Source organism: Ciona robusta, chromosome 5 (assembly GCF_009617815.1).
Source record: "Ciona robusta chromosome 5, ASM961781v2".
Taxonomy (NCBI): domain Eukaryota; kingdom Metazoa; phylum Chordata; class Ascidiacea; order Phlebobranchia; family Cionidae; genus Ciona; species Ciona robusta.
Genome location: NC_143239.1, coordinates 5,831,076 through 5,858,988, shown reverse-complemented (window position 1 = coordinate 5,858,988; position 27,913 = coordinate 5,831,076). Strand labels below are relative to the sequence as shown.

General features: G+C 36.8%; 2 protein-coding genes across 5 annotated transcripts; one reads left to right on the top strand and one right to left on the bottom strand.

Moving 5' to 3' along the window:
• Positions 1-1,209: 1,209 nt before the first annotated feature.
• Positions 1,210-24,773, bottom strand: LOC149735977 (xanthine dehydrogenase/oxidase-like). Of its 3 annotated transcripts, XM_089878814.1 has the most exons (31): positions 24,632-24,773; positions 24,434-24,574; positions 16,804-16,861; positions 15,849-15,945; positions 15,317-15,425; positions 14,729-14,897; positions 14,213-14,299; positions 13,738-13,838; positions 13,236-13,473; positions 12,694-12,845; positions 12,103-12,309; positions 11,600-11,784; positions 10,886-11,060; positions 10,446-10,532; positions 9,905-10,019; positions 9,397-9,572; positions 8,891-9,013; positions 8,371-8,474; positions 8,021-8,141; positions 7,545-7,672; positions 7,248-7,335; positions 6,872-6,999; positions 6,221-6,371; positions 5,609-5,763; positions 5,223-5,391; positions 4,743-4,871; positions 4,207-4,334; positions 3,811-4,003; positions 2,734-2,926; positions 2,236-2,399; positions 1,210-1,602 (listed from the first exon to the last, which is right to left on the bottom strand). In XM_089878814.1, the coding sequence occupies exons 4-31, from the start codon at positions 15,884-15,886 to the stop codon at positions 1,543-1,545; spliced, it is 3,873 nt and encodes a 1,290-aa protein (XP_089734940.1). In that variant the 5' UTR covers positions 15,887-15,945; positions 16,804-16,861; positions 24,434-24,574; positions 24,632-24,773; the 3' UTR covers positions 1,210-1,542. The 3 variants fall into 3 exon arrangements, with proteins under 3 accessions (XP_089734940.1, XP_089734941.1, XP_089734939.1); XM_089878815.1 differs by lacking the exons at positions 24,434-24,574; positions 24,632-24,773 and adding an exon at positions 20,729-21,351; XM_089878813.1 differs by lacking the exons at positions 24,434-24,574; positions 24,632-24,773 and adding an exon at positions 17,248-17,521.
• On the top strand, positions 18,934-27,403 carry LOC149735976 (uncharacterized). 2 transcript variants are annotated; one of them, XM_089878818.1, is made up of 9 exons: positions 18,934-19,258; positions 21,452-21,542; positions 22,280-22,512; positions 22,861-23,048; positions 24,153-24,339; positions 24,502-24,543; positions 24,686-24,903; positions 25,282-25,877; positions 25,966-27,403. In XM_089878818.1, exons 1-9 carry the CDS (start codon positions 19,180-19,182, stop codon positions 26,420-26,422), a joined length of 2,091 nt encoding a protein of 696 aa, XP_089734944.1. In that variant the 5' UTR covers positions 18,934-19,179; the 3' UTR covers positions 26,423-27,403. The 2 variants fall into 2 exon arrangements, with proteins under 2 accessions (XP_089734944.1, XP_089734942.1); XM_089878816.1 differs by having other exon boundaries at positions 18,941-19,258; positions 25,279-25,877.
• The last annotated feature ends 510 nt before the right edge of the window (positions 27,404-27,913 follow it).

The window sequence follows — 27,913 nt, the reverse complement described above, 5'->3', positions numbered from 1 at the left end:
GCATATTTTTTCCCTAGCAACCATGTTTAGCAACCGTATTTTGGCCCTAGCAACCATATTTTGTCCCTAGCAACCATGTTTAGCAACCATATTTTGTCCCTAGCAACCATGTTTAGCAACCGTATTTTGGCCCTAGCAACCATATTTTGTTCCTAGCAACCATATTTAGCAAATGTATTTTGTCCCTAGCAACCATATTTTGGCCCTAGCAACCATATTTTGTCCCTAGCAACCATGTTTAGCAACCGTATTTTGGCCCTAGCAACCGCATTTTGTCCCTAGCAACCATATTTTGCAACCGTATTTTGTCCCTAACAACCATATTTAGCAACCGCATTTTGTCCCTAGCAACCATATTTAGCAACCACATTTTGTCCCTAGCAACCATATTTTGGCCCTAGCAACCATATTTAGCAACCGTATTTTCTCCCTAGCAACCATATTTTGTCCCTAGCAACCACATTTTGTCCCTAGCAACCACATTTTGTCCCTAGCAACCATTTTTAGCAACCGTATTTTCTCCCTAGCAACCATATTTTGTCCCTAGCAACCATATTTAGCAACCGTATTTTGTCCCTAGCAACCACATTTGGCCCTAGCAACCATATTTTGTCCCTAGCAACCATATTTAGCAACCGTATTTTGGCCCTAGCAACCATATTTTGTCCCTTGCAACCATATTTAGCAACCGTATTTTGTCCCTAGCAACCATATTTAGCAACTGTATTTTCTCCCTAGCAACCATATTTTGTCCCTAGCAACCACATTTTGTCCCTAGCAACCATATTTAGCAACCGTATTTTCTCCCTAGCAACCATATTTAGCAACCGTATTTTGTCCCTAGCAACCATATTTAGCAACCGTATTTTGGCCCTAGCAACCATATTTTGTCCCTAGCAACCACATTTTGTCCCTAGCAACCATATTTTGGCCCTAGCAACCATATTTAACAAATGTATTTTGTTCCTAGCAACCATATTTAGCAACCGCATTTTGGCCCTAGCAACCGTATTTTGGCCCTAGCAACCATATTTTGTCCCTAGCAACCATAATTTATCCCGGCCAAATTATGGGTGCTAGGGACAAAATATTTTTGGTTACCAAACACAGTATGACAAAAAATTACTTAAACTATATGTGAGGAAATATGTGTAAAAATAATATATTATAAAAAATTTCATAAAATTTATGATAAAAAAGAAATTTGTTTGTACAATGTAATTTATTGAACATGCAGAATGTAATTTCAAAAATACACATCAAAAAAAAAATTACATTGAAAACGAAAATTTCATGATAAAAAACATTAATTACTTAAACTATATGTTAAGAAAATTATATGCTTTCTTGAAAAAAAATAGATGGTGTTCATTTAAAAACCTGATAATGCAGCATTTACTTTCAAACATTTTTGGTCAATATCAATAACAACACCACAAATATTTTGAGCTAAAATATAATTTGTTACAATGGAATATTTTTACCAACATATAAATTAAAATATAATTTGTTACAATAAAAAATGTATCGCAAATTATAAGTTTAGGCTTGAAAGCACCACGGTTTTGCATTTGAATCAGTAGTGCTGGCGTGCTTCTGAAACTGCAGAAATATATCTGTTCGTTATGCATTGCATTAACCAGCTAGATTTACTAAAACGATGGTGCTACGAAAACGTAACAAACAAAAATCAAGTCAAACCATTTGTATAATATAAGAGATAAATATTTCGCCTAATTGCCATCTATTTGAATAAAAGACTGACAACGCCATTTAGGCGAAACATATATCTCTTTTATTATACAATTAGAACTTTAATTTTGACTGTTACGTTTTCGTCGTACAAAATTCTTACAGTATTTTTTTACACAAGATACCTCACGAAAGTTCTGCTACACCTTCTTTACATTGTTGGTATTATACACATTGTTGTGATAAGATTTAAAATTTTTAATTACCCGAAATATTGTATAATAAAAGAGATATATGTTTCGCCTAAATGGCATCATCAGTCTCTTATTCAAATTGATACCAATTGGGCAAAATATATTTTTTTATCTGTAATTTTTCGTTACTGTATTTCTTTACACAAGAATCGTTTAACTTTATGAGCACCAGATAAAGGTCAGATTTACAGAAATTAGTTATTCCCACAATCCCACTTGATATTGTTGGTATTATACACATTTTTGTAATGAAATTTAAGAATTTATGTTTACCCGAAACATGGCCTACCTGGGAAGTGAACTTGTCCCCGCAGCACATTCTTATCCTCTCAACCGTCGCCGGACTATCCATCCGGAATTCTCCCGACAAATTCGAATGCTTTCGAGCAGCAGTCACTGCATTTTTTGCTGCAAAAAACACGGATGCCGAAAGAAAAAGAGGAGGCTCTCCAACTCCCTGTAAATATAGGTATAACTTTACACTTACAGAATATTTTTGTTGATAAATCTAAATTTTATTAACCAAAATTTAATAAAATAATTTTAATGAAATAATTTCAATGAAATAATTTTAATTAAGTTAAACAATCCTAATTACTTTTGTTTTGATTGCAGCAACAAGGGCATAATTTCTAGCAAAACCTGTTGCTAATTTCTTTTACTTTTAATTATTTTTTGTTTTAACTATTTTAATTTCTATATTTAAAATAAATAAATCTTATTTTATTAGATTAAGTGACGTGACTGCGATAATGCAACAACATGAAAATACTTTATGTTTCAGGACTTGCCTTAGAAGAAAATACGGCTCGTTCATTTTTAGAATTTTTAAGAAGGTGGACATTAAAGCTACGTGGGCAATCTCCAAACCCAGGAATTTTATAAGCACCAGGTCCTCTTGTAATAAGCGATCCACCTTCATTGATCAACGGTTCTTCCATCATCATCATCCCATAGCCTTGGACAAACGCGCCTTCAATCTATGTACAAAAAAATGTGAATAAATGTAATCTATGTCAAAAAATGTGAATACATGTAATCTATGTCTAAAAAACTTGGATAATTTTAATCTACTTACAAGAAAAAATGGATAAACCTATGTAGAAAAATCACAACTTCAATCTATGTGTAGAAAAACTTGGATAAATATAATCTATGTACAAAAAATGTGAATTAATGTAATCTATGTGCAAAAAAAACGTGGATAATTATAATCTACTTACAAGAAAACATAAATCTATGTACAAAAATCACGACTTCAATCTAAGAAAACGTGGAAAAATATAATTTATGTACAAAAAATGTTGATAAAAGTAATCTATGTACAAAAAAATGTGAATAAATGGAGTCTATGTTTAAAAAACTTGGAAAAGAAAAACATGGATAAACCTATGTGGAAAAATCACGACTTCAATCTACGTACAGAAAAACTTGGATAAATATAATCTACGTTAAAAAATGTAGATATGTCCACGAACGATCTGTTTTTTCTGCCTTCAAGGCAGTTTATCCCTGTGGCAGACATGTTGTTTAAGACGTACTGTTTATTATTGAAACTTTTATATTTACAAGTTGTAATATTCTAGGGCTTAAGTAAAATAAATTTATCTAATTTTCCATTTCTTGACTGCAGGTTATTTTGTCCTAGACGAGCCCAGAGTTTTTATGTGTACAAGATATATTTTTCTGGGGATTTGATAAATTAAATGCATTTATTTATGTATAAAGTTGCCTTCAGAGGTAGAATAAATGCATCCAATAGCAATTGTCGATGAGAAAAATGGATATTTTAAGCTATTTGTAAAGACTGAGTTATAAATGATTAAAACAATAAACTAAATATCCCGACAAAAATTTGGCTTACTTGACCGATATCAACTGCTGGATTTAAACTTCTTCCAAGATCCATAACTATGTCAGTTTGCAAAACAACGTGGTCCCCAGTAAGACAATCTATTTCAACTTCGGAAACAGCAGCCCCGTAAGTGAAGTAATTAAATGGCATTCCGTTGCATTCGCCTGTCTCTTTGTTCCAATCACAATAGATATCAGGAGTCCTGTTTAACAGTTAAAATAAAGTATAATAATAGATTGAAGATAGTTGACTTACCATGGATAAAACATGGAAAAAACATAAAAAATAGACATGACATAGGCAAAATATGAAAAAATTACACAAAACATGAACACAAATTTGACAAAACATGAAAAAAAATTGGATAAAACATGGGCAAGTAACAGCAAGATTACAGAATATTACTTGTAAAAGCCGGTTGCAGACAGACTGATCCTTTCGTTGTATGCATTCATAATTAGTTCTTTCCACGATGCCGCTGGATTTGTTTTCTTTAACTGCTCCAACCTACCCATTAGAGTCTTGCAAGCATTCTGGTACAAAGAGAAAAAAAATGTGTAAAATATTTCTGTTGGGCGTGTAGTAAGTATTGTTTTAGAACAATTAATTAGTATTCAGCAGAACTTTAAAAAAATTAAAATGCAAATGTGTTAAATTTTTTTTATTCGAATCCGTTTATTATGTGTAAGTAAAAGTTACTTTGGTATAGGGTTTACTTTACGCTGTGATGTATTTATTATTTGTTTGTAGGCGTCCATGGTTTTAGTTTGTAAAAACTAACTTACAATTAGTTTTTACAATTGTAAGTAACTGTGTACAACACAGCACAACAAATAACTATAACACCTTAGCATTCCAAACCCTTAAAAAATGGGTTTGGAAGATCCATGGTTTTAGTTTGTAAAACCTGAATAAATAAGTTACTTTATCACAATTTTCACCTTCACAGCCATTCCATTGATATCTGAACCCACACTAGCTGCAGTTGGAGCAGTGTTTGGTACAGTTTCAGTGCTTGTGTTGGAAACATAGATTTGACTCACTGGGATTCCAAGACACTTGCTGGCAATCTAAGAGCAAACTGTTGGTTATATTCACATTTGAATTACCTTTCAAATAAATTAGCTAAAAAGCATTATTTCAACAGCTCATCTGATACGAAAAGGTAATGTGTTTCTATTATTTTCTTCGCCATTCGACAATATTTTATCCGAAAATGTTTACGCAACAATGTTGCAAAATGTTACGTTACATTCCCTGGTGAAGTCATGCTGGATGGCAGACGAAACTTCGGAAATACACTAACTTTACACCAGATGATCACTTGAAAGATTATTTACATTATGCCTGGTAGCAAAAGTAACAGAATGAGCTAACAAGACATCACATATATGTTAATTAAACCACACAGACCAGCATACCTGGATTGTTTTAATGTGCAAACCCTGGCCCATTTCCGTGCCCCCATGTGTCAAAAGAACTGAACCATCTTTATATATATGGACCAATGCTCCTGCTTGGTTGAGTTGGGTAAGACCGAAAGAAATTCCAAATTTGGTTGGAATACAACTTATACCACGCTTTCTCCACCTAAAATATACAGGTTTTTGAAAATTGAGCAAACAATTCATTTGGATCTGTAAGTAATAGACAAAGCGTTAAAAAGCCTGCAAATGTTTTTCTGGAATCTTATTTTAAATACTGTGAAAACAGTTTTGGTGGCAAATTTCCAGAATATGGAAGAAATTTCCTGGATTTTTTTTAATAATTTTATAATTTTTTAATAAAAATTCCACAAAATATTTACCTATTGGCTAAATTATATTCTTCCACTTTTGCCTTTCGTTCCTCGAAGTTCGATCGTTCTAAACATTCTCGCCAACAACGAGGAAGATTGAAATCTGTGAGGGTTTGGCCAAAGTGTGTGGTATCGCCCTCCTTGTACATGTTGATCTCACGAACCTGAGAATCAAGAGAAATAATTTAATTTTGTTCAAATTTAATTTTGTTTGAATGCATGTATATTTTACAAATAAATTTTACATCATTGTTGAAATTTTGAAATTTTGATCTTCCAAACCTGAGAATTAGGAGAAATAACTTTATTTTGTTGCAATTTTATTTTGTTGTACTGTGTGTATATTGAAAAAAATTAACTTTACATGAATTTCTTGGAACTGTAAAGAACAAAATACAAGACTTAATGGAATCATAGAATTTTTCTCTGCATTAGTACAAGTTGTGTTTAAAATCATTGTCTAATGCTAGTAGGCATTTTTTATACAATATAGAGTAAGTTAGCAGAAACAGTTAGAAGATTAATATACTTTCTTTTGGGCTTTTTATTGGCACAAAACCAGCTAGGAGATAACACGTTATGGTTTTCAGCTTTCTGCAACATCATCTTTATAACACAAACCTTTTCTGGTGGCATACCAAGCCTTGCTGCAACTTTGTGAATCCAATCTTCTGCAATAAACAAAGACTGGGGCGCGCCGAATCCTCGAAATGCTGTATTCGAAGCAATATTTGTTTTGCATGTTTTACCAGTGATTGACACATTGGAAATTCTGAAAAATAAAAACAGAAGCATGGAAAAAGAGTAACTCCCTAAAGTAATTCATGAAAAGACAGTATTTCTCAGGATCAATTAATGTAAAAAACGAGTAAAACTGTGGAGTAATTTATAGAAAAAGAGAGTAATTCTTTGAACCGAGCCGGCAGAGAGAAGTTTATTATAAGAATAGAATATCACAACTTTTTATTTATGAAGAATTCCTTTTTGTTGTAACAGAGCACAGCTTATACTAAGTCAAAAGCATAATTAAATAGGTTTTTGCTAATGTGCATTTTCATGTTATATTTTAGCATAGACTTGAATAATTTATAACTGGATTTTAGCAAGAAATTAGCGAAAAAACAATTTAAATTTGCAAACCTACGTTTCACTGCGGGGCACTTTAAAACAAGATTGCAATAAATTTAATTGCTTTGTTATCTTGATTAACTTTTAGTTGTTAAGCTCCAGTCTTAAAAATCCAGACCCGGTTAAAATTAGGTTGGTGTTTACTTGTAAGTGCCATCAGCATGGAGCATTGCCCTATTCATGACAGAGAGAGACAAATCCGCTGTATTTCCTCCATTATTATATATATGGTTGACGAGCGATGTCAGTTTTCCGTCTTTTGTAAATCCAACCTGAGAGTGTGAATGGCATAAAATATAATTAAGCTTGCGTTGTATTCTATTTGAATAAAAGACTGACGATGTAATTTAAGCGATATAAATATCTTTTATTATACAAATGGTTGGACTTGATTTTTGTCTATTACATTTTCTTAGCACCCGATCATAACTGTATTTCTTTACACAAGAATCGTTCAACTCTATGAGCACCAGATCAGGGTCAGATTCCTGGAATTTATTACAGTAATTAATGTAGTTACCTTATACTTTGAGTAAAAGGAGTGCCTTTGGCCTGTAATGAGCATATCATCTTGCCTGGTAAGTATGCACCGAACAGGTCGACCACACCTAAAACACAATATCAAACCTTCAGGATTTTTTCTTCCAATTAAATGAAAAATATCTTTTTAACTCTAAGCGTGTTTTAGTAACTGTTGTTTTGTCGCTAACTTTTTTTTATTTTTTGCGTTTAAAATAATTTTCTATCTTTGCTACCGCAATTAAAGAGACATTTAAAAGTTAAGATTATTACTAAGATAACAAGCCACACAAGTTACTTGTTTGCTGCAATTACAGCCGGGTTGCTCACAACCAGAAAGCGAGTTTCTTTTCCACCAAAACCTCCACCAAGTCGTTTCACTTTGACAACAACTTTGTTGATATCGATACCCAGAGCTTCAGCAGCCTGCAAGCAGCACAAGGTCATTAATAGGTGCAACAGCCACACTTTTTAGCTGACACTCCTTCCTCACTTTTTATGCACAGTGTATGTACTCTGCTTTTTAGCCTTGCATTTTTTAGTGCACTAGCTGCACTTTTAGGCTGACACTCGTGGTAACTCTTGCGCTGGCACGAGGTGTATAATATACAATACCTGTATTATAACAACTGTCATTGCCCCCATCATCCGCAAATTAATAGCTTGCATTAATTCCTTGAAACTACTTACATTAAGTTGTTAAAATAACTTACCTTAATTTGTTAAAAACTTTTATTAATAAATAACTTACCTTAATTTATTCAAACAACTTACGTAAAGCTGAAGATCTGTCGGATTTTGCGTTGATGAAAATATTTCGATCTCCCCAAATTCGTTTTTAGGAATGACAAGACAACCGTTGGTTTCTAAGTAAAAGTGCTCCTGACCAGCTATCCTGGGTTTAAAGCTTGTGTTAAAATATGAAAGCATTTTAGGCAATCTACTTTGTATATAGGTGTAGCAACTACCCCTTTTTCTTTTAATTAAATGTAAATATGTTTAATTATAAGTGTGTTTTAACAACTGTTTGGTTGCTATATCCCGCCTTTTCGTTTTAAATATATTTTCATGTTGCTACCTAATCGAAGAGACAAATAAAAAATAATTTATTATTGTATTTGAACCTCATTTCTCCTTCAAGCACGTGATCACTTGCTTTTAGTGCGGCATCGGCGTCTCCAACTTTTAAATTAGCACTGCTGTAATACGACTCATGTTCAATTGCATCCTAAAAGTGGAATATTTAACAAACATATAGTAGTTGGTGGTTTTAGAAAACTTCTGAAAATTTTTAAAAGTCAGGCCTATTGAAACTTTTGAAATGTCAGGGTACCCATAGGTTTTAAAACAAACTTTCTGCCGGCAAAACCATGGTCACTTTTTCTATTTAACAAGCATAAAGTAGAGTATTGTTGCATTTCCTGACGAAATCTTGGCAGACAGCGGACCAAACGTCAAAAATACCCAACGTTTTTTTTTATACCAGATAAACCACCAAAAATAACCTCTCCACGAGGCAAAATGCAAATATTCTTTGAATACTAGGTTTTATACCAGATGAGCCGTAAAAGATTATACACATGTAAAGTAGCAGAAGTAACAGAATAAATGAGTGTGGCAGTAACATTATCAACATTAAATCACCTCTATTGTTAAAATTCTTGGAAAAATGTCTTCGTATGAAACCTTCACCAACTGAGCTGCTCTTTGTGCATGCGCGTATGTGTCGGCAACTACAGCGCCGATAACTTGTCCAACGCATGTGACCTGTATGCAAGAACATTTGGTTACACATTCTGTATATACTTAAATAAAACTAAACAACAAAGAAAAACGGAAAAAAACTGTTTGAAACAGAGCATTTATGTTATAACTACTGTTGTTTTCTTGCCATTGAGAATAAATAAACAATTTACAAGTTATATTAGCTATACATATACTACTATATAGTAGTCCGGCACAGTTCGTTAGCACACCTACCTTGAACTTATTACCTTTGGGTTCGAGGTTGTGTCCTTGTGCAAGACACTTAACAAAAATTGCTCCAACCCATAGGTCACTAATGGGTTGTCCAAATTATCAGACACACATTCATTCAGTAGTTATATAGATAGCAGTCATAATGGCTATATATGATCCAATTATTCCACCTTATCTTCTGCAAATATGCAATCCCCCTTCATCACCCCTGTTATATTTGACCCCGGTACATCACGATGGTCCACGTACGTCACAAACCCTGGTGAAGTCATCGCTTCTTTTATGTCCACATCACGAATGTGAGCATGGCAACGCTGGCTGGTCACCAACCACATATGTAATTCATCTGAACAGTGTATTCAACGTGTTAATATACTTTAAGATTTTAATACACCAAGTTATATATGTATATGTTTAGGTTAGTATGAGTTAAAATTCGCAATGTGCTATCATTTAACATGTTAATATACTTTAAACGATGTTAATACACAAGCATATTTGCATATAGGTACCTTAAATAACTATAGGTATACCTAGTTTGTAAATTACATTTATTTCTCTAATATGTTGTATGTTAGTAGAGTGTTCTAGGCGAGACACTCCATGAGATCTGCAGATTTCGACCAAGACAGCGCACTTCCCATAAATCTGCTTGAAATTCAATGAAAATTCAATTACCTGCATAGGGTGGTATATCGTCAGTATATCGGGCTTCACCAGTGACTTGTACCTGGCTTGAGTGGTGAGGTACAGCTCGGCCAACTGTGTCGTCCTCTGGTTGGTCGTCTGGAACCTAAAAAGATGTAGTTTGACTTTAATTGCAGCCGCAATTTTATTCTATGTGGGCGAGGTCTTCAGCGTGGCACTTCATGGGTCCTAGGATCTAGGCTAGGATTGGCCCATTAAATCACAGTCGCAATTTAAATATTTTCAGAATCCACCAGCACTTGAAAACTCAGCTCACATTAGGCATTTAAAGTTATAATGTGTGGTGTTTAGCACAAATTTGCTCATAGCTGCCTAGTATTTCAGATTAAAAACACAGAACAATTAAAAATGAGGATTTGAACTAAAAGTTTACTTGTATAATTAATTCCAATCGGCAAGCAACAAAATTGTCGATAGTGTACAAGTAAATGCAGGTAAACAATAAGTGTCACCCAAGCATTTTAAATTTTCTTTATTTAATAAATTGTCAGTAAGCAAAAAAATGTTCTACCTCGTGCCATGTCTGTGTGCTGATTGATCCATGATGATTTCCCCCAAGAGGAACTTTGGTGCATTCTTCTTCAGGAGAAATCTTTTCCTGCATAAAATCAATAGCATTATGAAACAACAGTTGCACAAGACACAGATTTTCTAGTCACTTTCAATACACACATAATTTTCTGGTCAGTTTCAATAAAAACATCAGTGCCCATATGTAACATTCGACTTTTGTTCCAAACAATTCATTTTAAAAACTAAAAGACCTTCAGTGACGTTAGAAGTTAAAACGAAAGATCTAAACGAAAATGTTAACAAATGATGCAAAGAAAAGGATGGCAGTGACGTGAATACTAACCAGCACTTTTTAAACACATACTGCTATAAGTGCTGGTTGCTACTTAGGTCACTGTAGATAAACATGTTTATATATTGACTTTGCTCAATACTTACCCCTGAAATCCCATCTTTGAACAACAGGTCTTTGACATGAAGATAAAACTTGAAAAAGAAGCTCAGAGCAAGCGCTTCCCTGTACTCTACCATTCCTCCTGGAGTATTCACCTCCAAACAGAAGTCCTCTCGCATCCACTGAGCCACGTCATCAATTAGATCATCTTCCCATTCCCTGAGAACAAATACGAAGTATAAATGAATGAATGAATGAATGAATGTAACTTGCGCTATACATGCATGGCCGGAAAACAGTCGTTATCACACGGGTGTTCTGTTTTATACACCTCGTGCGCGCCTATGAGTTAACACGTATGTCCCTAAAATAAAAGTAAATCAAATTTAAGCTAAAACTAATCAAAAGATACCTTTAAGTTTTTAATACAGCAAATGAATGAATGTATAAATTAATGTAACTTATACATCTTTGTGTGGCAGAGCAACGAAATTCGTTTTAACATGGGTGTCCGGTTGTAGACACTGCTATACTTTAAAGGTATTGGTAACAATTTGGACAGCCTTTAAAAGGAAACACTGGGTTGGAACAATTATTGTTAGGTGTCTTGCCCAAGAATACACACGTCATAGTAATGACAAAGACAACCTTGAATTGAACCCATAACCCAAGTAAGAAGTTTGTATACGGTTAATAAACTTATCCAAACTAAAGCAGCAGTTAGGCTGAGACTATACATTATAAAATTATTTTCTAACCTGCCAATAATGTTTGTCATCGTGTGCTGGGCCAGAACGGACGTTGCAGCCATTCCACCAAAAGCTGCCGAAAACTCTTCCACTTTGCGTGTGCCGTCGTGGAATTTCACACGCAGAGCTGCGTTCACAATCGCTATGTCGTCTTCTCGACGTTTGGACTGCATGTATGCTTTCATGTACTCGCTCTGTGGGTACAACCATTTGTATGTATGAATAAACAAATGGAACTTCTTTAACCTTGCGTCGTGGGGCAAGGACAGTCTGCTACGCCCCTTGCCCGCTTACGAGTTACCACATACAATAATTTTGTAAACTGTGTGATAACGGGCCAGGTCCAAGCAGTCTTATAGAATAGAAAATAGTTTAGAAAAAAAATGTATAAAAAGACTTTTGTGTAAGCTACAGACTTAGCCATTTATATTATGAAAATGGCAAGAGTTCGCGCTTTTGTTTGTACGGCGTGAATATTGTCAACTTGTATTTTCTCGCCAAAAACAACTTACCTGTCTCATAAACGGGAGTCGGACAGAGATTAGAACTTCCCCTTTTAGCGCGCTAGTCTTTCGGTAGCTGGGGAAGAAGGTTTGGTCCATAGGAACCTTTCTCTCGCCTCGTGAATGTAGCATGAACTTGGCGGTCGCACCACAAGCCATGAAGATTGGATTAAGGTCGGATATCGGACTAGCCGTCATAATGTTTCCGCCGATAACCTGTTAGCAATAGGGTGGGTTGGGGTAAGATGGCACATGTTTTCATATTTTTTCTTGTCGTACTCGGTAGTAAATAAAGAACGTTCAAAGAATTATAACTGTATAATAACGACTCTAAAATAGCGTTGTTAATTGTCTAAAACACTTGTTTAGGTCACGCTATTTAGATATTGTGTGCGAAAGGTGTCCCGTCTTACCCCATAGCACTGTATGTAGATAAAAAAAAGATAAATGATTAAAGGGTGTTTTTACAACCTAATTTTATTTATTCCTTTAGCTACAAAAACAACAAATGGGACAAAAAAATAGAATGAAAAGGTGTCCCATCTTCCCCAACCCTGCTATACTTATTTACAAAAACGGTACAATTGAATTTAAACTCACAGCAACATTTCGTATTTGGTCGCCAGCAAACCAATGCAGCATCTCAAGCATCGATGATAACGCTTGTGTCGGGTTCTGACCTCTTTCGTCAACTATCCCTTTCAAGCGTTCCACCAAATCGCTCAAAATACAGGAAGCGCCAATCTCTATGCCTGTTAAAAACAAGACATTACCCATAAAAACTTAAGCGAAAATGCAAAATCAATGTCGGCAAAGTTTTATTATATATCTCCAAACTCAAAACTCCACTAATGCAGGCACAATGGTCAACACGTTAACTGCAACCCAGAGGTTAAGGGTTCAAGGCTGGTCGTTGCTACCATTGTGGATATGTATGTGTTCTTGGGTAATACACTTAACAGCAATTGCCCCAGTCCGGTAGTCACTAATTGGTTGTCTAAATTGTAAGCCCCCAAGAAAGTCACATACGTGGTAATTCCTAAGCAGGCACGAGATGCATGAAACAAAACATCTTAATTAATACGACAGTCGTTTTCCGGCCACGCGAGGATAAAGTATAAGTCACATCCACACATAGCTACCTAAGTTATCCGCCTTTACGTGCGAGAGCTCACGAACAGACGCTGGTGTAACTATCACGGGATAGCAACGTCCCTTCACACCGGTCTCGATTCCGATTTCAGTATTGCCAACAACCAAATGAGCATCGGGAAATTTTTCTTTTAAATCGGTCAGCTGGTCGAGTGTTGTAGGTCGGTACCAAGTCACACGCTCGCCAACGAATTTTAACGAAACGTCCGATTCAGCTTTGCTAGAAATCTTGAGTGGCAATAAATTTAAAAGTTAAAAATACTATGTTTTTAAATCATACAGTTCTGAGGGGTAAGATGGGACGCCTTTAGCACATAATATCCAAATATTATGATCGTATTTTAAGCAAATAACAACGCTCTTTGTTTGTGGAATTTTGATTTCTGATAACACATATTTGATAAATAGGTCACACACACAGACACGTGAAACCGATGAGCAAAACAAATTCTAAGAATAGGCACTGCTGGTGGTTGATGTTCCCAAACTTACCAAAAGTTCAGGGGGGAATATGGGCTCTTGTGTTGGATCATACTGCTGGCTAAAAGAATCCGTTTGGTCTTCAATGTGAACTTCTTGTTGTTCTCCGTTTTCTGTGGATTAAGGACACGAATATTTCGTTACTTCTGCTACCAGATATAATGTAAACTAATATTTATCGGCTCATTTGGTATAACAAAAACGTTATTTTATTTCTAGTGTTTTGTCTGCCATAGGGCAAGACTTTCTGAGGGTTTAACATTAGATTCTTAACGAATGCTCATGATATTCGTTAAGGGCGTAAGCAAATATCTATTTTGCACAGTCGGCAGTAAACAGCATACCGGTATCAAGGTTGAACAAACATTCCGAAAGACAGAAGCTATAATTTCTAGCGCCACGTACTGGGAGCGGCGGTAGTAAACATCATTTCTTTGGTTAGATTTTATTGATGTATAAAGCCCTGGACCTACAAAAGGTTTACTACCTTGTTTTGAATCCTCGCTGGGTTTATTCCGGCAACATTTATCACCCATTGGGCATCCGTTTTTGCTTGCAGAAAAGGTCCGAAATGCTGCAAAATTCGTATAAGTCATGCACTCGGCATTCGTTTTAATATATAGTAGATTGGAGTAAGATGGCCCATGTTTTCTTTGTCTGGATCGTTCCATTTTATAGTAAACAAAAAGTACAAAATTAGATATCCGTGTCCAACTATAAAAGGTTGTTGTTAATTGTTAATAACACATTAGGAAATATGGGACAATATGGGCCAACGCATTTCTATTTTTACCCCACATTATTATAGTGAGACGGGGAAAGATAGGACACATTTTCACTTCATTTTCTCTTTCCATTTAGTAGTAAACAAAGGACATTTAAAGAATTATAAAACTGTATCCTCGCGAATTATAAAACTGTATCCTTAAAACATCATCAGGATATTTAGATATTATGTGCAAACGGTGGCCGATATTCCCCCCATATATATTATTTCTCAAACCTCCTAATATCGGGCGATAGCCTGTACATCTGCACAGATTTCCTTGTAGTGATTTTTCTATGCTCTCCATATCCGGAACGGGCTTGTTTCGCAGTAGTGTGTACATGGACATAACAATCCCCGGTGTACAGAAACCGCATTGTGAACCATGAAACTTGGCAAGACGTTCCTATAAGTGCAGTAGAATTATCTCACTGCTTGTAAAAATGTATCTAATGAATTAAAAATGTAACTTATTTAACGACCCGTGGCGTGGCAAGGACGTTCATTATAACTACATGTGTTGACATAGCTGTTTCATATGCCCGCTTACGAGTTACAACGTAAGTAAATCTTCAAACGACAGTTGCCGCATTGTAGGATTGCTCTATTATTCATTTTACGACCAAATGGTTGAGGCTGTGTGCTCATCAATATAAAGGTCGATCGGTATACTAAAGCCATGATGTTACGGCATTCAAACTTGGCCGCTTGGTATGGAAACAGCCAACGTAATGGTTAATGTATTACAACATGCTGAAACATACGAAATTATATTGCAAAACACATATTTGTATACATTTTATAATTTATTATTACATAAGTCACCTGCACTGCATGAAGTTTTGTCTTTGTGCTGCCTATTCCCTCTACCGTCGTAACAGCATATCCGTGCATGGAAACAACCGGAGCAAGACAGGAGTTAACCGAAAAATGTCTGAAAAAAAACCAAAGAACAACGTTTTGTACCGTGGGGTAAGATGGGATATCGTGAGTAACTAAAACCCATATTTTAAACAATTAACCACACTCTTTTAGATTCGTAAGGATATGGTTTTATATATAATTATGTAAGTATGTTTTTTACTACCAGATGGGACGAGAAAAGAGAATGAAAACAAGTCCCATTTCCCCCCCTACTATACAATGTTAAAAAATCGGACAACGCGCCCTAACACAGAGGTGCTGTTAGAACCACAGGGCATTTACTTTATATCCCACTTTCTTTATTAATGAATGTAAAACGGCAGTCGTAACACAGATGTTTTGTTTCATACACCTCATGCCAGCTGACGAGTTACCAGATTTATAGAAGACAGACAAAATTGTGCCGTAGTATAAAAAATGTATTCAAACTCACACGATGCGGTTCTTCTCCTTGTCCCATTTTGAAACCATAACAGTACATGCGCCACACCCGCCTTCTCCGCATCCCAGCTTTGTTCCAGTTAAACGAACTAAAACAAAAAAGTCACATAATGTCCAGTAAGGATATGGTGTCAACAAATAAGTAAGAGACAAAAATCAAGTTCAAAAAGTTGTCTAATAACAAGATCGCTTTTATGTTGAGATTAATGAAACCATTTAGGCGATTTATATACAGTACAGCGGGGGAAGATAGGACACCTTTTCATTCTATTTTTTTGTCGAATTTGGTAGTAAACAAGTAAAAGAATTATAAAACCGTAACCTCACGACTTCAATAGACCGTTGTTGATTGTTTAAACACGATCAGGATGTTTATATATTCTGTGCTAAACTTAAGGTGTCCAATCTTCCCCTACCCTACTATACCTCTTATATAATACAATTAGTTGGACTTTCTTTAAGTCTGTAATGTTTTCGTGGAATCAGGTCCTTAATTATTGTCTTTCTTTAGACAAGAATCGTCCTGCCAAGTGACCATTATGGTTAGACTCACGAAATTAAATTTATATTCCTAAAAGACACCATTATCGAAATGTATCCATGTATACCGAGAAGTAGAACAATGCTACTTCTTACCACCTGCAAATACTGTAAAGCGTAAGCATTCTACCATGGGATATAACACACCTACGCATTTAACTTAGATAGTGGTACAGAGGGACCAGCGGTGTAGAGTCATAGTTTATCTTACATTGAAACCAGTATGTATATTGTATTATAACGTGCATAACACTATAACACAGATGTGAAATCACTTACGTTTAATACGTAAATAGTCTTTCAGATAAAACGTCGACAGCCCAAAAATAAATACAACGTTGTCTATTGTTAACGCGTTTGGTGTTTTTGTACATGAATGAAAAATATTTCCGTAATAGGTCGCTCACGTTTTGTTCTAATGTAAACGAGAAGAGTGGTTTCTGGCTCCGGATGTGGCTCGGTCACCTAGAAAACAAATTAAAAATGCTGTATTATTATGTTACTATAAACCGAATAATGATAGAGTACTGTGGGGTAATACGTGACACCTTTAGCGCTTAATATTCAAATATCCTGATCGTGTTTTAAACAATTATTGTCGGTCTACGGGGGTCGTGAGGATACGGTTTTGTAATTCTTTGAATGTTCTTTATTTATTTTTCTACTAAATGGAACGAACGAAAAGGTGTTCCATCTTTCCCCACCCTACTATACTAACTATTCGCGTGCCGCTAAATGACTTTAGTTTTACTATGACTTGACTTGCCGCCTTTTAACGTTTCTTGGATTTTGCCATTAAAAAATCCCCCCAAAATAAAAAAGATGTTTCATTTTAATCTATAGTAGGCTACCTTAACACCGTTGACATAAAACACCAGGACGTCTTTTGGTTTCGTCCATATATGCTTGTATTCTAAAAGGTGCTCATACGGTGGCATACTTCTTACAGTAATTTGTTATACTATAGGAATTTTCCTGACAACTTTCGCCCAAACTGCACTAAGTTACACAGTATAAAGCCTAAATAACCGGCAGTACTAAAGCGCGCCTAGTTGTTTACCCAGTGTTTACTAATGCCAAATGAGCGTTTCATACTAGCATAGGTCAATATAAAGGATGTTACGTCATTGTTTATATACACTGAACACAAAGTATCAAAGACGCAAATGCGTGATTTTCAAAAACTGTATACAGTAAGAAAAAAAGTTTCATTTTCATTTATTGACCCATTTGGTATTAAATAAAGTGTATCAAAAGAACTACAACCATTTATTATCATGACTCTAAAAAAGCGTTGTTAATTGCTAAGAAGACGATTAGGAAATATAGGATATTCATCTTACCGCACAGCATATACTATCACTTATGCATGTCAATTAGAATGGCGATTTACAATAACTGTCTCTCTGCAGCTACCAAGCTTAATAAAACTCGTGGGCCCAGTGGATATACTGCCTAATCACGGTAATAAGTTTGAGGAAGTAAACATGCGTAGTAGTTTTGTTTCGACATGCATATCTAACTGTGCAGTGTGAAGCGGAAGTACCACGTATTGATACAATAACAATAACACGCGTTTTAATTCATCTCGGTTTCGCTACATTGAGTTTTAATGAAAACATATGTAGTAGAGTGGGTGAAGATAGGGCATCTTTTCATCTTTTTTCGCGTCACATTTGGTAGTAAACAAAGAACATTCAAAGAAATATAAAGAATAAACTAATTAGCATCAACCTTTTTGAACTAAAAATTAAATGTGGTTTTAAACAATACTACTTTTCATTCGTATATGCGTTTTTGCAAAACGTTAAACATGTTTGCTAGTGCAGTTATCGCGCTGCACGAGTTATAAAGGCCTGATTGACGAAGTGTTTACGTATAAATACTTATAAATCAGTAAAGTACACGTTAACAGGAAATAAAAAAGTCACGTGTTTGGGCAAATTGTTAAATTCTATTAAAATCCACAGCGACGTCAAGAGACAGAAACTGATTTAATTTAACTCGTTAGTGGGCGCAAAAGCACGACATGAATAATAATCAGATAGTGGACATTTATAACATAAAAAAGTATGTTTTGACTTAGTCACGGATAACGTATATAAAACCACACGTCTGTGATAAGATTGTAAATCTGTTATACAATTCGTTGTATGAGCTTATTCCATGCGTTCGTATAATTGGGCAGTAAAATTTTACTGAAACTCCTTGGTTTCGCTATATATTGCTACCGTAATATGCGTTTATATGAAAAACTTTTCGTTTGTTATCGGACAAGACTTAGAGCTGACCAATTCAACAAATAATCGCGCTTTTGTGATCGCCAGCTTGGTCTGGAGCTTGGCTGTACAGCGGCCTTTTTGGTTAATTGCCGCCGTTCTCCTACGATAAAGTATGAGCATTAAATAGCCCCGAGGCGACGTACGGGGCGGTCTGTGTGGACGGAGCGACTCGTCTTCATTTTCAGCAAGGCATGAAGCAAATAGAAAGTTACCAGCTTGAATTTCAAGAGGCAGTATTCGCGGGAAAGCACGGGTTTCGATTTCAGTGAGAATTAAGCTATATACCTTCAGAATATAATCGCTTTTATAAACGGTAGCGAGTTAGTTTGTTGTAAAATGATGTTGCCAATTTTACGAAGATTAAAACAACAAAGAAAGATTCGATTCAAAATTAACCTAACGATTTTGAAGGACATGTTAGTTCAAAAAAAGTTTGTTTTATTTTTGACATGAAGTTTTCTTTGCACAACGAAGAAACCGACATTTAGAAACTGGATTATTATGGATATTATTGTAACGGTACTTCTTGTCGGGTCGCTGGTACAGCTTGCTAAAACAGAGAACATTACAACGACCGAAAGTAAGTTGAAAAACGGTAACCAATGACCGTGTAGACGCATTATACTTTATATACTCTGTACTGGAGACATTTTATTGAAAACTGCTACAATTTTTTTAGAATTTTTTTTTATTTTAGAAGTTCATAAAGAAATTAAAAATGTCAAACATTTTTATTGATTTTTTCGAGTATATTTTAACATCAGGGGGGCGTGACGTGTGTTTATGAACTCTTGACCAAACGCCACGTGCTATCGTAACTCATAAATAATCCTGATGTCCGCGGATGCTGATTGGTTAAAACCACAGGCGCAGATATGACGTCAAGAGGAGCTCTTATGAGATGTTCTGTCGTCTACAAACCTTTCTAACGCCCGGGGCAGGTCACCACGCCGCAATAAAACGATTTGTCATTGCGTAATATACTTGTCGAAAATTCACGATATATGCAAATACTAGGACACTCGAGCTGCGGTTAGCAAACACGCATTTTTCGTTTTGGTAAAAAACTCGACTTAAATGACGGAAAATTGAACCGATGCGGTATACATCGTGTTAAAGAGCGAACCACTATAATATAGAATATACTTTGCAGTATTTAAATATATTTAAATAGGAGACCTACGATCGATGCTGCTTAGGCGAAATAGATATCTCTTTTATTGTACAATTTGCTAGACTTGATTTTGGCTGTTTCGATAATTCGTAGCACCAGATCCTGACTGTAGTATAGCGTGATTTTGGACTGTACAGGATTTTCGGCACGTCGCTAACTTGACATTTATTGATCCTTGACGTTCAGTTTCACAAATTACACGCAGCTATTTACAATGACCGGGTGTTGAACGTGGTAGTTAACAACGTCATTGTTTAGCAGGGTTTGAGCTACACCCGATAAAATGTTTCGAAAATGACAAGCACAAAACCTTCGATTACACTGTCGCTCAACCCAGCAATTTCACTTGAAGATTAACTTAGACGTCACATCTTGATTAACCAGCATATTATAGCGTTGTAGATTACTTCATATAGAAGACCGGCGTATAAGCCATTTTTGATTAACTTGATTTTGTATTTGAAAAAAATGTTGTTTTGCGAGACGTTTATAAACTTTATATAGTAGGGTGGGGGAAGATGGGACACATTTAGCTCATAATATTCAAATATCATGATCGTGTTTTAAACAATTAACAGTGGTCTATGGGAGTTGTGAAGATACGGTTGTATAATTCTTTATATGCTCTTTGTTTACTACCTAATGGTACGAGAAAATAGAATGAAAGTTGTCCCATCTTTCCCCACCCTACTATAAGACTGTATTTCATCGCACAAGAACACTTTTAAACCGCCAGTATACACGCAATTAAACGGAACTTGATGCCTTATCTAACTTTAAAAAATGGGCGTTACTTTCTCAATTCCGGTAACCACCAATACGCATTAGACCGCATATAAAATGTTTCTTCGAAACAGAGTCACTGGTTGTACTTACTTAACCAGCAAACGTAAATGAACCAAAAGAAAAACTTATTTCGAGGAAAGTCCTGGCAAACGTTCAATTTTTTTTCACGCCGCTCTTCCAGGTAAAATAATCAAAAACTTTAGCTATTATAAAGTAAATCCCCGTCGTGTTTGTCAACGTCAGCATCGGTTCTTAACGTCGATGTTTACCATGCTGACTTGCCCTCTGGGCATCAACCTTATTCATTCTCTCCTGTCAGTGTCCTGGATGAAGTTTTAAACACATAGCGCGTTTCGACTGCTTTTTGTTTTACAAATATCTTTATGTTTAGACATGTGCTTAACCTATTATTAAAAAATGTATAGTAAGTTTAAAGACACCTTGTTGCTTTGCGAGTAATTATTGACATCTCCTGTGACCGATGTACAACAAATTAGCAAAGACCCCTTCTCAAATCCATAGCTCTCCCCAAACCGCAATCTATTTCCGCGACTTTTCGTGATTACAGCAGCACTCAACTGTCTATTGAGAAATCGTCGCATCGTTATTCCGTTTGTGCATTTACGTCATTAAACTTCGATTAAAGTTCTCAGGAAATTTTGTCGAAACGCATGAAAAATATTAAAATATAGTAGGGTGGGGGAAGATGGGACACCTTTACCACATACTATCCAAATATAACGGTATCCCGTTTTACCCACAGTACTATTTATCTGACGCTTTTTGTTTTAACTGTAATTTATTTTATTATAGTGCCAGAAATTGAAGGATGTCGTTATTTGGATGCCTATTCAGTTGATTGCTGGTGGAAACTACCAAGTACAAATAAGCATACAGTATACAGGTACTAAATTTTTTTCAGTGCAACAAAAATAACAACCAAAACCAAATACCCACCAATTTACTTTTGTGGTAACTCATAAGCTGGTAAGAGGTGTATAAAACAGAACACCCGTGTTATAAGAACTGTCGCTTCTTGCGTATAAATACATTACATTCATTCATCCATTTACACTTGTTAGGTACACAGAGCATTCTAAAATGCATTTGAAAAACCTTGGTAGACTGCGCAAAACTGCATAAAGGCCATAGCTATTTAAGTTTGTGCGTTTAATTTTATATGGTCACCATCAGTAGCCTATTTAAAAGAAAACAAGTGCGGTTATGTTCCTTTATCACAATGTCATACAAAATATTTTTGACCTTTGTGGACACTGAAAAGTAAAAACACCCTGGTACAACTAATATATAGTAGGGTGGGGGGGAAATGGGACACCTTTTCAATCTATTTTCTCTTCCAATTTGGTTGTAAACAAAGAACAGTCAAAGAATTATAAAACCGTATCCTCGCGACTCCCATAGACCGTTGTTATTTGTTTAAATCACGATCAGAATGTTTGGATATCATGTGCTGAAGGTGTCCTGTCTTCCCCCACCCTACTATATTTACCCGAATAAGTCACACGTTGTTATATTAGTTTACAATATATACGCCGTACGTTACGCATTAAACTGGTTTACTATTTCTATGTAGACTGTCAGTATATTCCTACGTTTTCTAAATAGCCACCACTTATGCAGGTTGTCATATATTCTACACTCGGACCCGATCTCGTTTAAAGGTTTTCATAATTGTGAGCCAACGCATAGGACAGTCAACTCCAATGGTGACATCATAGAGCATTGTGAGATCACTGACGGAGCTCGTCCGTACAGCAGACTTAAGATATTTTTAACTGTTCAATGCAACCAGAACATAAGCTGTTCGAACGCCACAAGTACGCCAGTGGATTTTTTCTGCGACCCGAACAACGGTAAGAAACGAACACTTGTTTTTTTTTTGTAAAAGTCCCGGTAAATCTTCAACTATGCATTCATATAAAAGACCAGGCTAAAAATTACATTTATAGTAATGTGGGGTAATATGGGATACCAGCGCCCAAAACCCATATTTCCTGATCGTTTCTAACATTTAAAAACGGTCCTTTAAGAGTCGCGCGGCTACGGTTATACGTCTAATTCTGTAAATTTATTTGTTTACTACCGAATGAGACAAAAATAGAATGAAAATATGTCCCGTATTGGCCCACCCTACTATATATATTTGTATGTATACTTAGGTTTAGGCGATTGAAGCTAACGTATACGCTTTATTATTACAGTTCTACTGCATGTTCCACCACGCGATTTCCACTTGGAAGTAGGTAGCCAGCAGTTAACATGGTCGCAGCCGGACAGAGATAATTCCCTACTAAGTTTTGTAATGAAGATTGCAAAAAGCGCAAGGTACAAGCTTGTGTATACCAAATGGACGGGAAGGGAACCTAACCATTCAATAAATAATTGGAAGGTAAGTTTAAACACAAGGCATTGGCTTATACTTGTGTAAATGGATATAAGATATAAAACTGTGGGAAAATATGGGACACCTTTAGCACTAAATACGCAAATATCCCAAACGTGTTTTAAACAATTACCAACGGTCCTTTGGAGTCATGAGGATACGGTTTATAACTCCTTAAATGTTATTTGTTTACAACTAAATGGGTCAAGAAAATAGATTGAAAAGGTGTTCCATATTCCCCTACCACCATGCGTATTGAATAAGCCTACACTGAACAACGTCATCTATTCTATATCCTAAATTAAACAACTCTAAACTAAACAATGCGAATCTAACCGAAATCATATATTACAGTAATTAGACATAAATGATTAAGTAATGTATCATTGCAATAAAAACTATTTAATTCGTTTTATGATTTTAATATTACTTCAGAAACGCGGTTACGAAGTATAGGCGGATTAAGATTTAGTTGGCGTGTGTGTTTATAATTACTTTGGTGGGTTGGCAAGTTTGTTGATAGTGGTGCTCACCTAAGTTTTAAGCGAAAGATGAGTTGGAATTTTTAAAATGTTCGGCTAAAATTAGAAACGAAATTCCATTCGTTGAAATGTAAAAACCTGTTTGGGAAATGTAACACCCGTTACCGCTATAGGCAATCTACAAATACTTTTAAATTACTACCGTTATTCGAGCGCCGTAGATGTTCAGCCTCTGCCTACTAAAGATATACATCTCAGTAGGCCATGGTTGGGACAGAAAAAATTGACATTTTTCTACAAATACTTCGGAATTTTTTTCGGTATCGATTCAAAACGACTGCCTTTATCTCGGTAAAAAAGAAAAAGTGTCTTCGTGACGTCAATGGCGATAGAACACGTGACCAATAACATGTTTTCCATCGTAGATCACGTACGCAAACTCTGACGTCATATACGTACAGGCTTTGACTGCTGCGGTCTCCAAGTCTTTAGTTTAATTGGTAGAATACAAGCGATTTTTAAGTAGCGGCCGGCGCCTTACAGTATTTAAGTGTCAAGAATGATGCTGGTATACAATGCCCGGCAATGTGGTGGCTTCTATTTACTTCTAATTAATTACGCATTTCAGGTTTGGTACATCGGCAACGCAACCAGCTTCTACTTGCCTACCCTTGTACCAGGAGCCCATTACGAAACTAAGATATATGCGGCGTTAGTTGGTAAACATGAAAAGCTGGGCAATGAAGTTTGGGGTTCTCCGTCAAACACAATCAAATTTACAGCCCCACGACTGACCATAAAACACGTGGAACCAGGTAAGACCGCAGAGATAAATCAGCAGACTTCCACGAAGTCGCCATCGCTCGGGGCATCGTTTTGCTATGTTTTCTAAACATGCTTTTTACTCACATTTTAAGTTTATCACTTTATCCAAAACATCGCTTCAGTCAAATTTAATTCGATCTACTTTATTGCAGATTCGACCACAGCCACTTCAACTTCATACCGGCATACCACAGGTAAGACAACGATCCCAACCGCTGTAGGTTTCTGTATAAAGTCCGCTTGTTAGTTCAGATACGACCTACGTTTCTAAGAAACTCTGACCTGATACACATCGCAATAGGCAAATATTCTACGAACGATGTTTCACTTTTACAGGTCCTGGAACGGCCTTGCCGACAAAGTTCGCCGAAAGTACATTAACACAGACCGTCTCCGTGACAGTGACCCTCCTTTTCCTCGTAGCTTTAGCATCCGTGCTGGCTTACTATCTGGTGTACAAGAAGTACTGCTGCTGTTGCCCGAACCGAGTTAAAATCCCCAGGCCTTTGCTGATGATTGAGCTCGAGACTCTCAGAGTACAAGACTCGCAACAGGTGTTATTTGTTGTCCTTACTTAATTACCTAAACCAAATATGTACAACATATATTACTATAACGCGAAAATCGCCATTTCAGCGCATATAAACACATTCCTACTGTTCGCATAAACTAAGGTACTGAAACTGATCTCAGAACCTGGAAAACTTAAATTAAATCCCTTCGCCATTTCCTAATTTGTGTCCAACACGACTACAGCTGATGTGATCTCGCCATGCGGGCCATAATTATCGCACTTTGCGTCCTTACAGCAAAGTTGCCTGGTAGTAAAATAAACCAGCTGATTCCGCTCGGTGCAAACCGGTGCCTGCCAATATGACTTGTGGGAAACTTTCACACCATTATCCATCTAAAACAATATTTTTTCACAGCAGGGCGACGGCGACAGTATGCATGATATTCCTGACGAGATACCAATGACGTCACTCCTCGTTCCTAAAAACAACGTTTCCAACGGTGACGTCACGAATCACTATAGCAACCACACCACTCACAGTCTGCGACTGCATTTGGAAAACGAAAAACACAACACCGGCGGAAGACAACGAAAAGCCTCGGTGCCTGGTAGTGACGTCACGAATGACGTCAGCAGCAATGACATCGAAGAATCGGAAAATATTGACCCAAACGGCAACAGAACTGAACTGGGGCCAAGACTAACTGTTGGGTTTCGACCCCACGAACCCGCATCGGGTGACGTATACGGGGAAAACCCTTCAAGTCCCACGAGCCCTACTAGCCCGACAACGAACGGTTTAAACGCACCAAGTGTGCCTGGTACAAGCGGTGGCAGAACTCTTAGCTCTATGGGAGAGAAGTTAAAGATGTTGGGCTTTTCCAACAGCGATCATTTTACATCGGAAACAACAAGGTATAATGTTCCAAAAAACTTCGAAATAAACCCGGGATGCACTAAAAGCGAGACTGGAGATGGAGGCGTCACAGAAACTCGACTAAGTTATAACACAAGGTGAGTAGAGAAACAAATACCCGTAATACACACCCCTTTGAAGAAATAATTCTTGTCATTTTGATTTTAAATTATTTCATTTTTGCAGCGACCAGACGATGGATTACGTCATCGAGGACAGTCTGCATGGTCAGTTCGGTAGTTTTGATGAAAAACAACGACAGTGGAACGACCATTCCGTTGCTGGAAAGAGAACTCCGCTACCGGATTACGTGAAGCATAGTTCTGGTGGGACAGCAGTTGCTCCGATCACCTTAAACCTCTACAGGGCAACTGAGGTTCAGCGACTACCGCTAAAGACTGTATACTGCAATGATGACGACCCCGGACATAATTGCCAATGCATTGCGTCGCTGGAAGGTGTAGAGAAATCGATCCAGCTTCTACTCAAAGCCACATGTCCTTTATGTGATAAACCAGTACATCTGCGCATTGAAGATTGCGAGAACAATGCTGAAGATGACCACGCGGCCAGAAGAGAGTCGTCGTCATCGCGGAACTCCGTAGATTCTGGTTATAGCCCTGATTCTCCGATGACGCTTTGATAATTGATTACAAACTATATTGCTCGAAAAAGTGATGAACGCTTTGCGACGGTGTGTGGTGAAAGTGCCACAGTCGATGGGAAGTCTGGTTGATACTCAAGGTTTACATGAACTACATAAACCTTTGTAGAAGCCGCTGGCGAAAAGTTTCATCCCTGACAGGGCAACCCGCCCCCGTCATCTGTTCCTTTTTAATCAAAAGTTTCAATTGTTATTTTGTTTCTTTCGCGCGCTTCTCTTCCAATTTACAAAGACGTCCACTGTTCTGAAACCAGGCGCTAACTTCTGCGGCTGGGGATGCGCATGAACTCTCCTCCAAGCTGGAATTAATTATTAAGTCTTAACGGAATCGGCTTACTGTACGGACAGGGATAATTCATAATTATTTTCTAGAGCGCTAGCCTGATAACTTTGGATGCCACAAATCTGCCATTAATTCCTAACCAATGTCCCGAAATTAGGTAGAATTCGAAAACATTCCGTTCGTTTGTTTAGGTATTCGAGCGCTTCTATATCGTGGAACGACTGTCGCGTGTTTTGATGCGGTGTCAACTAATCTGACCAAGAGTACACACTGCGTGTTTAAGTTAATTTTTATTCGGCTCACTGTATATACAAACAGAGGGTTATAGTGCATTGGAACGCCGTCGTCTAATCACTATTGTAAATTCGGCGAATGAGCAAAGGTATTCGGTGAGGCAGCTTCATACGCCTCGGGCGAGCTGTGCCGCTGTTAGATAAACACGGCGCATGTTCAACAATTATACCGATGGCTCTACTTGCACAGGAAAACTTATGTAGCTGGAATTCGTTCTGGTTTCGCGCACGAATTACATCTGATGATATATGTGGGTCCGCTTTTTGCTTTTACCTATCGCCTATACCCTTTACAACATAGAGCCAAACGTACATGAATTTTTCGTGAACTAATGGATAGAGCATTGGTACTGATTGTATAATAAACGAAATCCTTCCAGCAAATGAATGTTTTGAACAAAACCACGGGAATTGGCATTTGTCGAGATGTTTTACATGTGAGTTTTATAGGCAGTTAGCGGACGACAGAATATCTCTGTTGTGCAAGAAAAAGGGTTGGTCTAACTTTAATACATTTGTAATGGCATAGTTATGCTTTATATCCCCAATGTCGGCGCAATTTTAATGCGCGTATGAATTAGAAGTGGCAATATAACTTAGAGTTATAAAGTCTATCGATTGTCCGGCGCCGTGGTACAATTGGTTAGCGTGCCGCCAGTAATTCAGAAGCTGTGGGTTCAAGGGTCGTTGCTGCTACCATTGTGGGCGTTTGTATCGTTGGGCTAGACAGCAACCTCAGACCGATTTGTCTATATTGTCAGCCAATACACAAAAAACAAATCTCATCTTTAAAGTACACGCGTAGTAACGCTTAAGCTGACACGATGGGTATGAAACAGATTACCCGTTTTATAACGACTGTCGTTTCCTGGCCACGCGAGGGTAAACAAGTTT